General features: G+C 40.6%; 1 protein-coding gene across 1 annotated transcript in view; it reads left to right on the top strand.

The window, feature by feature from the left end:
• Positions 1-14,613, top strand: part of MDN1 (midasin AAA ATPase 1) — a 174,384-nt gene that overhangs the window by 7,895 nt on the left and 151,876 nt on the right. Inside the window, exons 2-8 of the mRNA XM_047102371.1 lie at positions 91-317; positions 6,179-6,403; positions 7,162-7,269; positions 7,350-7,542; positions 10,306-10,548; positions 10,790-10,921; positions 13,603-13,706. Of these exons, the coding sequence (XP_046958327.1) occupies positions 91-317; positions 6,179-6,403; positions 7,162-7,269; positions 7,350-7,542; positions 10,306-10,548; positions 10,790-10,921; positions 13,603-13,706 (1,232 nt within the window). The remainder of the gene's footprint in view (positions 1-90; positions 318-6,178; positions 6,404-7,161; positions 7,270-7,349; positions 7,543-10,305; positions 10,549-10,789; positions 10,922-13,602; positions 13,707-14,613) is intronic.

Below are 14,613 nucleotides of genomic sequence, written 5' to 3' on the forward strand. Positions count from 1 at the left end.
TGTTTTGATTCTAAGCTAGGACTTTTTCCCTTTTGCAGCAGTGCTAACAAGCAGCATTTACATAGATACATTGTTTTGCCTTTCTCTCAGGTGTGGACACCTCAAGATCGCCAGTGTATCCTGAGCACCTTAGCACAATTACTTCTGGATAAAGACTGTACTGTGCTGGTTGGTCGCCAGCTGCGCCCTCTTCTTTTGGATTTGTTGGAAAGGAATGCTGAAGCCATTAAAGCTGGAGGCCAAATCAACCATGATCTACACGAACGGCTCTGTGTGTCAATGAGCAAACTCATTTGTAACCATCCTGACGTCCTCCCGTGAGTAACAGTTTTATTCTTCACTTTTCTCCTTGAGGTAGTAGAACCTGCTGTCTCCTGGAAAGTAAAGGGGTGTGAGCTGAGAAGGGAAGAGGAGAAATACAAGAAAGAAGGAAGATAAGTGGTACTGTTTATTAACAATTTAGTGACCATTTACTAGGTTTCTTTGAAGTCTTGGCCATCAGGATGGGTCTGGAAAACTGGCCATGATGTGTTCTTTGGCTTCAAGAATTATATCATCTGGTGAGATGAGGCAGATTTAAAAAGAGTTTCATCTGAGGCTCTTATAGCATCCATTTCAGATGGCTGCTTGCTGGAGTAGCTGAAGGGTGATGTTAGAAGAGCTGTGGTGTCCTTTCTAACTTTCTATAATCTGTCCAAAGCAGTTTTGTGAGAAGTTGTATTAGAACTGGATTCTAATGTATTTCTCTTTAAAAAAAAAAAAATTTTTTTTTTTTAATCTTTATTTATTTTTGAGAGAGAGGGAGAGACAGAGCTCAAGCAGGGGAGGGGCAGAGAAGGAGGGAGACAGAATCCGAAGCAGGCTCCAGGCTCCGAGCTGTTAGCACAGAGCCTGACACGGGGCTTGAACTCACGAACTGCAAGATCATGACCTGAGCTGAAGTCGGACACTTAACCCACTGAACCACCCAGGCACCCCTAATGTATTTCTCTTCTGATCTGCTCTGTGTCCAGCCTGTGCTGGTTCACCCTTCCTTAAGCAGCCTGGTGGTCCCCTACTTCTGAGAGGTCACCATATTGATGCCAAACTTATTGTGCACCAGATCAGCATAGTGCATTGCAGTCAAGAACTATAGCCCAGCAATCCTCCTCCTGCCTCATCCACCTGAACAGTGGGGGCTACAGGCACGTACCACTGTATCTGCCTTTGTCTTTTAAATTAATAGCAAAATACTGTTGGTATGGAGTAAAGGGCCAGCAAAATGAGTATTAGGGTTTTTTTAATTGAGGTGAAGAACTTTCACTCTAAACTTGAGTAGTAGCTTTGCAACTAATAAGAGTATCCCTTATATCCATTCCTTATTTATTAGTTTTCATTTGGCTTTCTTAGAAGTATGATCTCTAATTTGGTTCATGAATGAAGGGAATAAGAACTGAACTCTTGGCAGAAAACCATAATTTGTATGAGATTTTCTTTTTTTTTTAATGTTTATTTATTTTTGAGACAGAGAGAGAGAGAGAGAGAGAGAGTGCACGAGTGAGAGAGAGCGAGCATGAGCGGGGGAGGGGCAGAGAGAGAGGGAGACACAGAGTGTGAAGCAGGCTCCAGGCTCTAGGCTCTGAAATGTTAGCACAGAGCCCAATGCAGGACTCAAACTCACAAGTCGTGAGATCATGACCTGAGCCGAAGTCGGACGCTTAACCCACAGAGCCACCCAGGTACCCCTGTATGAGCTTTTCTAAAAGGGGAGGGGGAAAAATGGGCCCAGTTTAATGGAACTAGAAGATATACAGCAAATATCATCATTATACATGGTAATTAGGAACATAAGCTGGGGGTTGATTGAAGGTTGAGATTGTGGCCTCACTTAGTACTCATTGATGTACTTGACTGTGGTACCATTTCATAACGTGTACTGACTGCCCTGTACTTACTATATAGAATTGACGTGTGGGTAACTTGAACCCCCGTTTCTCCTAGGCCTTTGTGGTACAGTGCTTCTGGATTGTGTTTGAGAATCATTAAGATGATGGATTAGTTACATCTGGTTTCCCATCCGCTTTGCACTTTATGTTCTTATTAAATGCATGTGAACACAGAGCACACCCCTACTTTTTCTTCTTTTCATTTTGCCAAGGCAGTATATTTTATTTACACTCCCACCTTATTTCAAAAATTATATAATGCAGTTTATGAAGTTTCTTGTGCTAGGGTAACTTAAAAACAAGCCATAAAAAAAAAGGAGCTATGTGTAAATGAATCAATACATGATGTGAAATGAATTATAGACAATGATGTAGAATGAGATTTTGATTTTCAGTTTTAAGAATTGTAGCTCATTAGTTCAGCATGTGCCCTAAATTTCCTCTGTAGAGGAAATATACCTAATGTGTTAGGGATATACCAAATATATTTAGATAGGATACAGTCATTCATTCAGTAGATAAATATAGAAGACCTCTCTTGGGGCCACATCATGGGGGTAAGAAAGTCAAGTATAATGGGTTCTTGTATTTTGCAAACAATTGAATATAATGCTAATAGAGATGTTAGCCAAATACTTAAGGGGAGCAAGAAAATCATTAAAGAAGAATGAATGTTATCCTCTTGAAAATCAGAGAAAGTTTTGTATTGTGGCAGATTGTGGAGGAAGAGGGAAGAGAAAAAGAATGAAGAGAAGAGAAATAGGATGGCAATGAAGATCTAGGAAAAAAGAGAGAGAGAGAGAGAGAGAGACAGACTGTAAAGGAGGATCCCAGTCAAGCTCCCTAGAATCCTAGTACTTGCCCTTCATTTACTGGTACATATCTCTTTCTGAGCCCAAGGTGTTTGGGGCTTCCATGAGGTTCTTTAGTAGTCTTAAACATTTTTTTTTTTAATTTTTTTAATGTTTATTTATTTTTTTTGACAGAGAGAGAGAGAAAATGAATGAGTGGGGGAGGGGCAGAGAGAGAGGGAGGCATAGAATCCAAAGCAGGTTCTAGGCTCTGAGCTGTCAACACAGAGCCTGATTGCGGGGCTAGAACCCATGAACCGTGATATCATGACCTGAGCCGAAGTCGGACGCTTAACCAACTGAGCCACCCAGGCGCCCCTTAAACATTTCTTTTTTTTAATCTTGCTTATATTATTTGTTCATTACTGTGTTCCCCCTTCCCCTGCCCAGCTTTATTGAGATTCAATTGAGATATATTTTTATTGACGTATAATATTGTATAAATTGAAGGTAGAAAACATGGTGATTTGATACATGTACATATTGTGAAATATTTGCCACAGTAAGGTCAGTTAACACATCTTTCACTTCACATAATTACCATTTTGTTGTTGTTTGTTCATTGTTTTTGATTCTAGAATCCTTGAACACGTTTTACTTTTTGGCAAGTTTTTTGTCAGGACTTTGTGAGTGCAATCCTGGTGTATTGATTCTTTCTCTATTCTAACATATTAGGTTTCCAAGTTCTTTTTTTTGTTTTGTTTTTCCCCCAAAGATTTTACTTTTTGGGGCACCTGGGTGGCTCGGTCAGTTAAGCATCTGACTTTTGGTTTCAGCTCAGGTCGTGATCTCATAGTTTGTGAGTTCAGGCCCCACATCGGGCTCCACACTAACAGCTCAAAATCTAGAGTCATGTGGGGGCGCCTGGGTGGCTCAGTCGGTTGAGCGTCCGACTTCGGCTCAGGTTATGATCTCGCGGTCCGTGAGTTTGAGCCCTGCATCGGGTCTGTGCTGACAGCTCAGAGCCTGGAGCCTGTTTCGGATTCTGTGTCTCCCTCTCTCTCTGACCCTCCCCCATTCATGCTCTGTCTCTCTATGTCTCAAAAATAAATAAATGTTAAAAAAAAATTAATAAAAAAAAAAATCTAGAGTCATGTGTTCTTCCAACTGAGCCATTTAAGCACCCTTCAATCTTTATACTGTAACATCTTAAGGCACTGTTAGTCTTATTTCAGATCTTTAGAGAAGTAAACTAAGTAGCTCTGTCAGAGCCAGGACTGGACTGCAGGTCTTACTTCTGGATGCTGGAAAGACTGATGAGTTGCCCGAGTGGCTCATCCAAGATTAGATGTTTAACTGGGTGATATTCCTTGCTGTATTTTAGGCCTTATGACTATCTTACTCCAGGAAAGAGAACTTCTCCTCAATCTTTGGATATTCTCTAAGGCAAAAACAGATCATGTTATTCTCTGGCTAAAAATGCTTTATTGTTGTTTAGATCAGAATTTTAGAGCACTCCCTGAAAGTGATGGGTCTTTGGAGAAGAGGGTGCTGTAGTTAAGTAAGTTTGGGAGAGAATATTGACCAGTTCCCTTTTGTATTTTTATGGTGGACCACAATTCTCTTCCTTGCACTGGCTGCACAGATGTAGGCCATTGCCAGTGCACTCGGCTTATTTCCCCCGGTCTTCCTCAAGGAAGGAAGGTCAACCCTGAGTTAGGTTGACCACTTGGTTGCTGCTTCTCTGTTTGTTACTGCCGGCTGGTTTCACATGTGCTGCCAACATCCTCTGCCTCTGAGCTAGTGGAATACCAGCCTCTCTCCCCCAAAGAATGATTGTACTTATTCTGACAGCATCCTTGTGGAGAAAAAAAAAAAGTCCTGTTTTTGTTTTTAATTTCAAAGGTGATACATTTTAATAATAACAATACAGAATTGCAAAAAGTGGAAGTCCTGGAATTTCACCCTGAAATCCTACTTTTTAGAGATAATTGTTATTAACAGTGTGATATGTTACCTCTTAAATCTCTTTTCTTTTTCTCACTCTGCCAGGTTTCTCTCTTTTTCTTTTTAAGTTTATTTATTTTGAGAGAGGTAGTGTATATGCATGTGAGTAGAGGAGGGGCAGAGAGAGGGAGAGAGAGAATCCTAAGCAGACTCTGCACTGTCCACACAGAGCCCGATGCACAAGGCTCAATCTCACAAACCCACAAACTGTGAGATCATGACCTGAGCTGAAATCAAAAGTTGGTCGCTCAACAGACTGACTCACCCAGGCGCCCCAGCCAGGTCTCTTCTGAGCCACAGCTGAATCTTATAAGTCCCATTTGTCCAGTCTTCTTCAGAATATTGTGAGTGTTAACTTACCAAGACTCTATTTCTGTTTGCCCGGATTGCTTGTGGAAGTCTAAGCCTTCCCACCCATCTCCTGAGTTCTCATTCTCTCTCCCTCTCATAACAGTTTTATGTTTGGGGATTTATTGAGCCAGCAATGTGGGGTACGTTTCCCTGGTGCTTCAGTGCAAATCGCTCTGGAAAGCAGATTCGAATGGCCCCTGCAGCTGCTCTGTCGCATTCCCAGTGGGCTCCTGAAGATTCTGTTACTGACCACTAGTTCACTAAGTTATTGTAAAAGGTTGCAACTCTGGAACAGGCTGATGGAAGAGATTGCTTCCTAATACTAGATTTCACAGTGATTTTTTTTTTGGATGAAACCAAAAGCACAAGCAACTAAAACAAAAATAGACGAATGGGACATCAAACTAAAAAGCTTCAGCACAGCCAAGGAAACAAGAATGAAGAGACAATGTACAGATTGGGAGAAAATATTTCCAAGTCACCTATCCATTAGGGGATTAATATCCAGAATGTATAAAGAACTTCCTTCCATCTTTTTGTCCATCTTTTCCAGTTTTACTGCCTTCCTTTTGTGTTCCACAGAAATCTGTTCTCATCTTCAGATGCAACCAAAGCATCTCTTCTTGACTCCCCCCCCCCCCCCCCCCCCCCGCCCCAGCCCTGTTGGTTTAGCTGAATCTTTTTTCTTTGTGCCTCTTGTTTCTGTGACTGTCTTCCTTGGTAGATAGCAAGCTGCTCAAGGAAAGTATCTCCTTGGTTTTGTACTCCTGGAACTTAACAGCATCTGGCTTCTAGTGAGAGGTCAATAAATGTTTATTGAAAACTAGTGCATTTTCAGTGGAAAACACCTGCAATAAGTACCTGTGGTTTTGTATTCACTTGCAATAAGTACCTGTGGTTTTGTATTCTCTTAGACATCTCATGCCATTGTCCTGGTTCCTGAATTTGAACAGGATACAGTCTTAGGATTGGGTAGCTTCACTATTTGTCTCTTTATTCTCAGACCCTTGGAAATTCCTGTTGTATTCTGCTGGCCTGTCTCAAAGTAGAAAAGCATACTTTGAAATCCTCACCAACAAATGAAAAAAATTTCTTTTTCTGAAGGTTTGCCCTGAGGTATTTCAAGGACACCTCTCCAGTCTTCCAAAGACTCTTCCTAGAGAGTTCAGATGCTAATCCAGTCCGCTATGGGCGCAGGCGGATGAAGCTCCGGGACCTAATGGAAGCAGCTTACAAGTTTCTGCAGAACGAGCAGTCCGTGTTCCGGGAGCTCTGGGACTGGAGTGTGTGTGTCCCTCTCCTCAGAAGCCATGACACCTTGGTCCGCTGGTGTGTAGCTCCTGAAATTTTCTGGTGCTTCAAGTGTGGGGGTGGTATAAGGAGTGTAGAGTTCTGTGATGAGGCAGGAAAGGAAGCTATGTAAAATGTGTTGTTTTTGTTCTGGTGCCTTTTGGGTTCCTCGTTCCTTTCCTTAATCATGCTTCTCCTCAGTGGCAAATGAGATGATACTTAATGGAGTTCTACCTTTTTCAAGTTCTATCAGGTGAATTCATCATACTTGATTTGTATTTTCTACTCTCAAATGTATTGAAATGTATTAATTCTATAAGATTTCCTTTTTTTCTTTTTAAAGTTTTTCTTTTTTTAATTTAAGTTTTTAGTAATCTCTACACCCAACATGGGGCTCGAACTTAGAACCCTGAAATCAAGAGTTACATGCTGTACCCACTAAGCCAGCCAGGCACTCCTAAGATTCCCTTTTCTTTTTTTTAAATTTTTTTTCAACGTTTTTATTTGTTTTTGGGACAGAGAGAGACAGAGCATGAATTGGGGAGGGGCAGAGAGAGAGGGAGACACAGAATCGGAAACAGGCTCCAGGCTCTGAGCCATCAGCCCAGAGCCTGACGCGGGGCTCGAACTCACGGACTGCGAGATCGTGACCTGGCTGAAGTCAGACGCTTAACCGACTGCGCCACCCAGGCGCCCCTAAGATTCCCTTTTCTAATGTTTAGTTGGCGAGAAAATTTTCTGTTTTCTTGAGAATCAATTGCTTTTCCTAAGTTTATGTATACTTTGGTTTTCTCCAGGTACACAGCCAATTGTCTTGCTTTGGTCACCTGTATGAATGAAGAGCACAAGTTATCATTCCTTAAGAAGATTTTTAATAGTGAGGAACTGATCCATTTCAGGTTAAGGTAAGAAGGAGGATTCCTGGAGATCTTGATGTAGCCTTACAGTGCATTAAAGTAACTAATGAGATACTCATTTTCCTCAGGTTATTAGAAGAGGCCCAGCTGCAGGACTTGGAGAAGGCCTTGGTTTTGGCTAATCCAGAAGCCTCCCTTTGGCGTAAGGAGAAAGAGCTGCAGTACTTACAGGGCCATCTTGTTTCAGCTGATCTCTCTGCCAGGGTGACTGCTGTCTGTGGCGTGGTGCTGCCTGGGCAGCCACCAGCCCCTGGAGAGCAGGTATATTGGCATTAGTGGGATGTGTGTCCTCTTCTCCCCTCTTAAACATTGAGTGTGCTTTTTTCCTTGGCTGGACTGTGTGTTATAGGTGTGAGCCGAGTTGAGTTTTCCAAATTGCTGTTCCATGTACAGAACTATTCAGAATAGATTAAGGAAAATTTACCCAGGGTCCTCTTCTCTGATAGTTTCTTTGTCTCTGTTTGATGTTAAATTAGAAAGTCTAATGATGTCGATGTGATGCTTTTAACATTAGGAAAGCACTTCCATATACTCTCTTATTTACTTGCTACAGTAACTCTGTGAAGTTGGGTAGCGCATGTTGTGATACCATATTTATGTAAAACAAAGGTAGAATGACTGGCCCGGAGACCCATGGGCTGCCCTTTGTAGAGACGGTGCCAGGCCCAGGTATAACTCCCAGCAACCTCTTTTTTTCAGAATATTCTTTTTGGTTGTTAGGTAGGAGACTAGTAACTGTAGTGAGCTTTCCCCCTGTTATATGAAATGAGCTTCTTTCCAAAAATATGGCTCCAGACCCACACTTTGGAAAAGCTTATAGATCAAAATCTAGCTCTGTAATCTGAAGCTATTCGCAGCCAGTTTTTAGTTAGTTGTCACTTTGTGTGATGGTCAGGTTCACCCAGTTTTCTTTTTGGAAGAAGACCTGGGTCATTCCTTGTACCATTGGTTTATCCATTGGGTAGTACAGTTTAAAAAAAAAAAGCATAATATGCATTTTAAAAATGCACATCTTAAATGTACAGCTCAATGATTATTCATAAACTGAATATATCTACATACCTAGCACTAGGACACCAGCGCTTCTGCAGGCCCTTGTGTTTCCCTCTAGTCACTAAGATCCCCCAAACCCTAACCATTTTTCTAATATAGATAAGGTTTGGAGCATTAGAATTTTAACATAGGGAAAGATTCTAGTTGTGGTAGGTTTGATGTTGAGTACCAGTGGCTAGGCACTGGGGCAGAAGTACAGAATGGTTGCTATGGCCCAGCCTGCCTGCTAAGTTGCTGAGAGTAACAGCTCTGCAGAGAGTTCAGGAACTTTGGCCCTGAATCTCATTTTGTCTTCACATATCTATAGGAGACTAGCCATGTTTGAGAAGTTACTATTCCTTAAAAGTTCTTTTTTTTTTTTTTTTTAATTTTTTTTTTCAACGTTTATTTATTTTTGGGACAGAGAGAGACAGAGCATGAATGGGGGAGGGGCAGAGAGAGAGGGAGGCACAGAATCGGAAACAGGTTCCAGGCTCTGAGCCATCAGCCCAGAGCCTGACGTGGGGCTTAAACTCACGGACCGCAAGATCGTGACCTGGCTGAAGTCGGACGCTTAACCGACTGCGCCACCCAGGCGCCCCCCCTTAAAAGTTCTTAAAATTCCACTTTTCCAAGAGATCTTTTTTCCTATATTATATTAGGTACATTATTATTTGAAATTCTTTTTAATGCAGTAAAATACAACATTTACCATCTTAAACTTTTTTTTAGTAAGCAAACTCTATCTCCACCCTGAGGCTTGAACTCACAACCCTGAGATCGAGAGTCATAAGCTCTACTGTCTGAGCCAGCCAGGCGCCCCAACCATCTTAAACATTTTTAAGTATGCACTTCAGTGGTGTTAAATATATTCACATTGTTGTGTGAATAAACTCCAGAGCTTTTTCATCTTGGAAAGCTGAAACTCTATCCATTAAACATATTGGGAGCAGTTATTATTTTTCACATTTTCACATTTTGTTATGGAAAATATCAAACATATTCCAAAGTAGAAAAAGTAGTGTAATGAATCCCCATGTGCCCATCACTTGGCTTCAGTAATTATAAATTTATGGTTAATTATCTTTCATTTATACTGCTGCATACTCTCCCCACACCATCTTATTTTGAAGCAACTTTCAGATGTCACATCATTTCGTGCCTAAATATTTCAATATGTATAAAGGAAAAGAACTTTAAAAAAGCCATTATTCTTTATTACACCTGAAAAAAATGTAACAATTTTATAATACAAAACATCCTTTTAGTGTTCATACTTCCCTGATTTGATTTCTCTGATTTGTAAATAGTTGTGTGCATTCTTTTTTTTTTAAGTAGGCTCCATGCCCAACATGCAGCTTGAGACCAAGACACATATTGTTACTGACTGAGCCCGCCATGCACCCCTATTGTTTACATTCTTTTTTTAAAAAAAATTTTTTTTTTAACGTTTATTTATTTTTTGAGACAGAGAGAGACAGAGCATGAACGGGGGAGGGTCAGAGAGAGGGAGACACAGAATCTGAAACAGGCTCCAGGCTCTGAGCCGTCAGCACAGAGCCCGATGTGGGGCTCGAACTCACGGACTGTGAGATCATGACCTGAGCCGAAGTCGGCCGCTTAACCGACTGCGCCACCCAGGCGCCCCTATTGTTTACATTCTTGATCTTAGATAATGAAATCTTAGAATGTGGCGAGAGGAAGGAAAACAAATAAAAATCTCTTCATGAGATTAGGTTTGCCCCCATCCCTCATGTGTCAACTTTTTTGACTTCTTACACTCTGGGAGACTTTCCTTAAATTTGTTAGCAAATTTCTGCCAGAAGGAAAAAGATCCTATTTTGGATAACCTACCTACGGTTACTATAGTGCTGATACTAGTAATTTAGAGGTTTATGTAAAGGTCAGTGGAAGCATTGTTGTAGAAACTAATGTGTACCCTTTGGAGGAAAGACTGTTGACATGCCTTTTATTTTTCACTTGCCTCCTTAGGCTAGTAATAGAAGTTCTTCTCGTGAACAGGAGCTGGCCTTTAGGTCTTATGTGCTGGTTGATTCAATCTGCAAAAATCTTCAGACGCTGGCTATGGCAGTGGCTTCTCAGAATGCTGTGTTGTTGGAAGGACCGATAGGATGTGGCAAAACTTCCTTAGTTGAATACTTAGGTGCAATGACGGGTAGAAGGAAGCCCCCTCAGCTTCTTAAAGTCCAGCTTGGAGATCAGACCGACAGTAAGGTAATTAAGAAATGGCAGGTTTTGGTGGGTTAGCATGCTTATAAATGTTTGCATTAAAGTATTGTTTTTGCTAAGGGATGTGAGAATAGTCCTTGGTCTTCTTCATAACTGATGGGACCAAGCTGTAAAAACCTCAAGTGCCTGCTTATTTCTGTATAGAAGTTTAACAGTTAATCAAAGGTTATAGCAATTGTTATCTCAGATGTGTGGTGTCAGTAATTACTTTAACCTCTTCCTGTAGATGCTGTTGGGAATGTATCGCTGCACAGATGTCCCAGGAGAGTTTGTGTGGCAACCTGGTACCCTGACACAGGCAGCCACAAAGGGACACTGGATCCTTCTGGAGGATATTGACTATGCCCCTTTAGATGTGGTATGTCATCTCACTAATTATTTGCTGATTCTACCTTTGAAGAGCATTTGGTTAATAGTGATTCTGGGAGGTGTTTGATTTGAGATGGTATGTTTTGCAAGAAGCTCATTCATGGTTGCCTACCTAATCTGGTTTGAGGTAGGATTACTTGGCTTGTCTCTTTTTTGATAGAAAATTGATAAAATTCCACTGGTGCTGTTTCATTCAGTAGAGTAGTCCCCCCTTATCTGCTGTTCAGTTACCTGTGGTTACCCACGGTCCTGAAGCAAATGATTCTCCTCCTGTGTCTTCTGAAGGTTAGTAGTAGCCTGACGCTATGTCACAGTGCCTCGGTCATTCACCTCACTGTTACCTAGGCATTTTATCATCTCTCATCTCCACAAGAAGGGTAAGTACAGTACAATAAGATACTTTGAGAAAGAGAGACTCCATTCACATATCTTTTTTATAGTATATTGTTAGAATTATTCTATTTTACTGTTAGTTATTGTTGTTAATCTCTTACCTTGCCAGTTTATGTTAAACTTTATCATAGGTATGTTTGTGTAAGAAAAAGTATACTGTAAATAGGGATCTGTATTATCCACAATTTCAAACATCGACCAGGGGTGTTGAAACATACACTGTGTGGATAGGGGGAACTACTATAATCGGATATGTGACCAATTTCACTGTAGTTTTTTCCTCCTTTAGTTAAATTATGTGACTAGTTTCATAACCTTTCCAAGAATAGGCCTTGTGGGAAACATCTTACCAATGTTACAGATACACTGAGAACTTTGAGACCCTACTTCCTAGCTATGGCATCCATAGAGCAGTCGGCTGAGGACAGATGAAGAGATGATGTAACAAGAGTATCTTGTCTTGGTTTCATTAAGGAAAATCTACTGGACGTATATTTTCATTTTTTAAAGATTACTTTTCTATGTGTATCAAAATAACTATGCAGGCAGTCCATGTTTCCTCTATATTTTGTAAAGTATGACCAAAAAATGTATTGCAGAATGAAAAATTCTTCCTTGGGCACATTTTCCTGAGATTGGTTTTAATTTTTTTTTTTTTTTTTTTTTTTAATCATGAACCCTAAAGTACCTTTTGGATAGGAGAATAACGTGAGAGAGAGTGTGTGTTTGTATGTGTAGGTTTAGGAAAATATGAAGGGGAAGGAGTAGCTATAAATACATGTGTATTGCGATGATTTTACAGTCTGATGAAGTAAAGATGTAATGGAATTACTGGCCCAGGTAGGGCCTCATAATATGATTACCATGTTCTAGGATCTCTGTCTCTCTCTCTCCCTTTTGTTTTGTTTTGTTTTTTGTTTTGTTTTGTTTTGTTTCTTGAGTCTCATTGACATACCATGTTCTAAGGTCTTAATGCTCAGTTTTATAGGACCAGAAACTTAGTTTTCTTAATAAGCTCAGAGCTAACACTGACTCCTACAAATGAGACTTAATAATACAACTGAAACATAAACCACATGGCCAAATATTTGCTGAGGGTTTTCACTTTCTTTTTTGTTTTCTTCATTTTTTTTCCTCCTCTCCACACCAAAACTAAGGCTTTTCATTTTCTAGTGCTGTCTTCCCTGGCATGTTTTTTAGATACCAGGGTACCTGGGAAGTCACTAGGATTATGGATTGTGGAATTAGAGCCAAAGAAGATAGATGAACATAAGAGATAGTCCATCCAGGCCATGATGGAGCCTAGGGATCCATCCCTCTCCTATAGTTAATTATATTCCTTGATGACCAGGTCCTGATTCAAGACCAAACTGACAGTTTCTATCTTGGTCTCCCTTTGCCAATATTTGATAAACATCATAAAATTCTACATTGAGTCCCATTTTGTATAGACTGGACTCTTTGGACTTCTTACTTTGGTTTTTCTTTTTAAACTTCCTGTATAAACTCATGTTCCCTAGATCCATATGTCTAGTCCACCTTTTTGTCGGAAATATCTACTTGAATGTCCCTTAGCTGGTGGAAGTTCAAGATGTCCAAAATAGAGCTTGTCTGCTCGTTCTCAGAACAACCTTTTCTGCCACAGTTAGCAAGCCAGAAGTTTGATGTATCCTAGTCAGCACAGGAGACCCCTAGTCATTTATCTCTAAGTTTTGTAGTTTTCCACTACTTCATATGCACATTCTGCCCTAACAACAGAATTCTTTTATGACATACTCTTAGGAACAAAGACTTTTATCCATTTGAATATTTTTACATGGAGTTTAGTTTGTGCCATTTCTCTCCCTCCAAACCTGGCTAATTCTTGCTCAGATTTAAGACTGAGTGAATATCATTACCTCTGGGATAGCTTCACTGCCCTGCTTCTACACCATTCCATTCTGATTCATAGCCACCCTCTATCTTCAGCTCTGGGGTCATGCTGTATGGTGGTTTGCATGGCTATTCCATCAGATGCTCGGCTGTAAAGCCTCAGTCATGCCTGGATTTTTAGTGTCTGGCTTGTTTCTAGTCCATAGTAGGCACTTCGTGAATGTTGAATGAGTAAATCATTCTGTCAGAGTATAGGTGGCTCAGACATTCCTACCTGCCTTTTGGACCCAGTTCATGCTATGAGAATTAAGGTTTCCTTTACAGATGTGCTCATCATTTGGAGAGAAGGGTTTATTGTTGTTGTTGTTGCTTTAATAGCTTTATCAGTGGGGTTTTGTGATTTAGGTTTCTGTGCTGATCCCTCTCTTGGAGAACGGAGAGCTCTTGATTCCCGGCCGAGGTGACTGTCTGAAAGTGGCTCCTGGATTTCAGTTCTTTGCAACTAGGAGGTATGTCCTATTAACCTTTCTGTTTCCACTGTGGAGGCTTTTCCTCATACATTCCCACACTAGAGTCCAAAATCCCTGGAATAGAGTTTCCTGGGCCCACTTTAAGCAAGTGATGACAGATCCAATTTTCATTCCTTACTTATTTTTAAAAATACCTGATTCTATATCAGCACTCTCTATTTTGTTCCGTTGTTCATTTGTCTTTACACCATTTGTCTTTGATTACTGAAGTTTTTTTTTTGTTTGTTTTTAATTTTTAGAGAAAGAGAGTGCACTAGTGGGGGAGAGGGTCAGAGAGAGAGAGAGGCAGAGAAAATCTTAAGCAGGCTGCAAACTCAGCACAGAGCATGACATGGGGCTTGATCCCATAAGCTGTGATCCTGACCTGAGCTGAAATCAAGAGTTGGATGCTTAATCAACTAAGCCACCCAGGTGCCCCTGTAGCTTTTTAAAATTTAAGTAGGCTCTGTGCCCAACGTGGGGCTTGAACTCACAACCTGCAGATCAAGAATTGCATATTGTAATGACTGAGCCAGCTAGGCACCCCTTCATTCCTATTTTAAATAGAGATAACTAAATCAGAAAATGAGAGGGTTTTTTTCCCCCCACTTAAAAATATCCAGTTTTTTAAAACTACACCTTGTTTCATGTTTTCAGAAATAATCACCAGTGGAACTGTTGTCAGACAGCCCTAGGTTTGAGTCCTGACACTACATTTTGTATTTGTGTGTATCTTGCTTGTCTGATAATGATGGGGCTAATAATACCTACTTTATGACTTGGTGTAGGTGGTAAAGATTAAATGAAGTAATTTATGTTAAAGACTTCTTACATAATAAGTGCCCAACTAACTAATGGCTAGCCACGATGATGGTGATGATGATGACGTGTAAATTTTAACCAGTGA

Source organism: Lynx rufus, unplaced genomic scaffold (assembly GCF_022079265.1).
Source record: "Lynx rufus isolate CCGP_SWC_20201006 ecotype Redwood Valley unplaced genomic scaffold, mLynRuf1.p SCAF_6, whole genome shotgun sequence".
Lineage (NCBI taxonomy): Eukaryota > Metazoa > Chordata > Mammalia > Carnivora > Felidae > Lynx > Lynx rufus.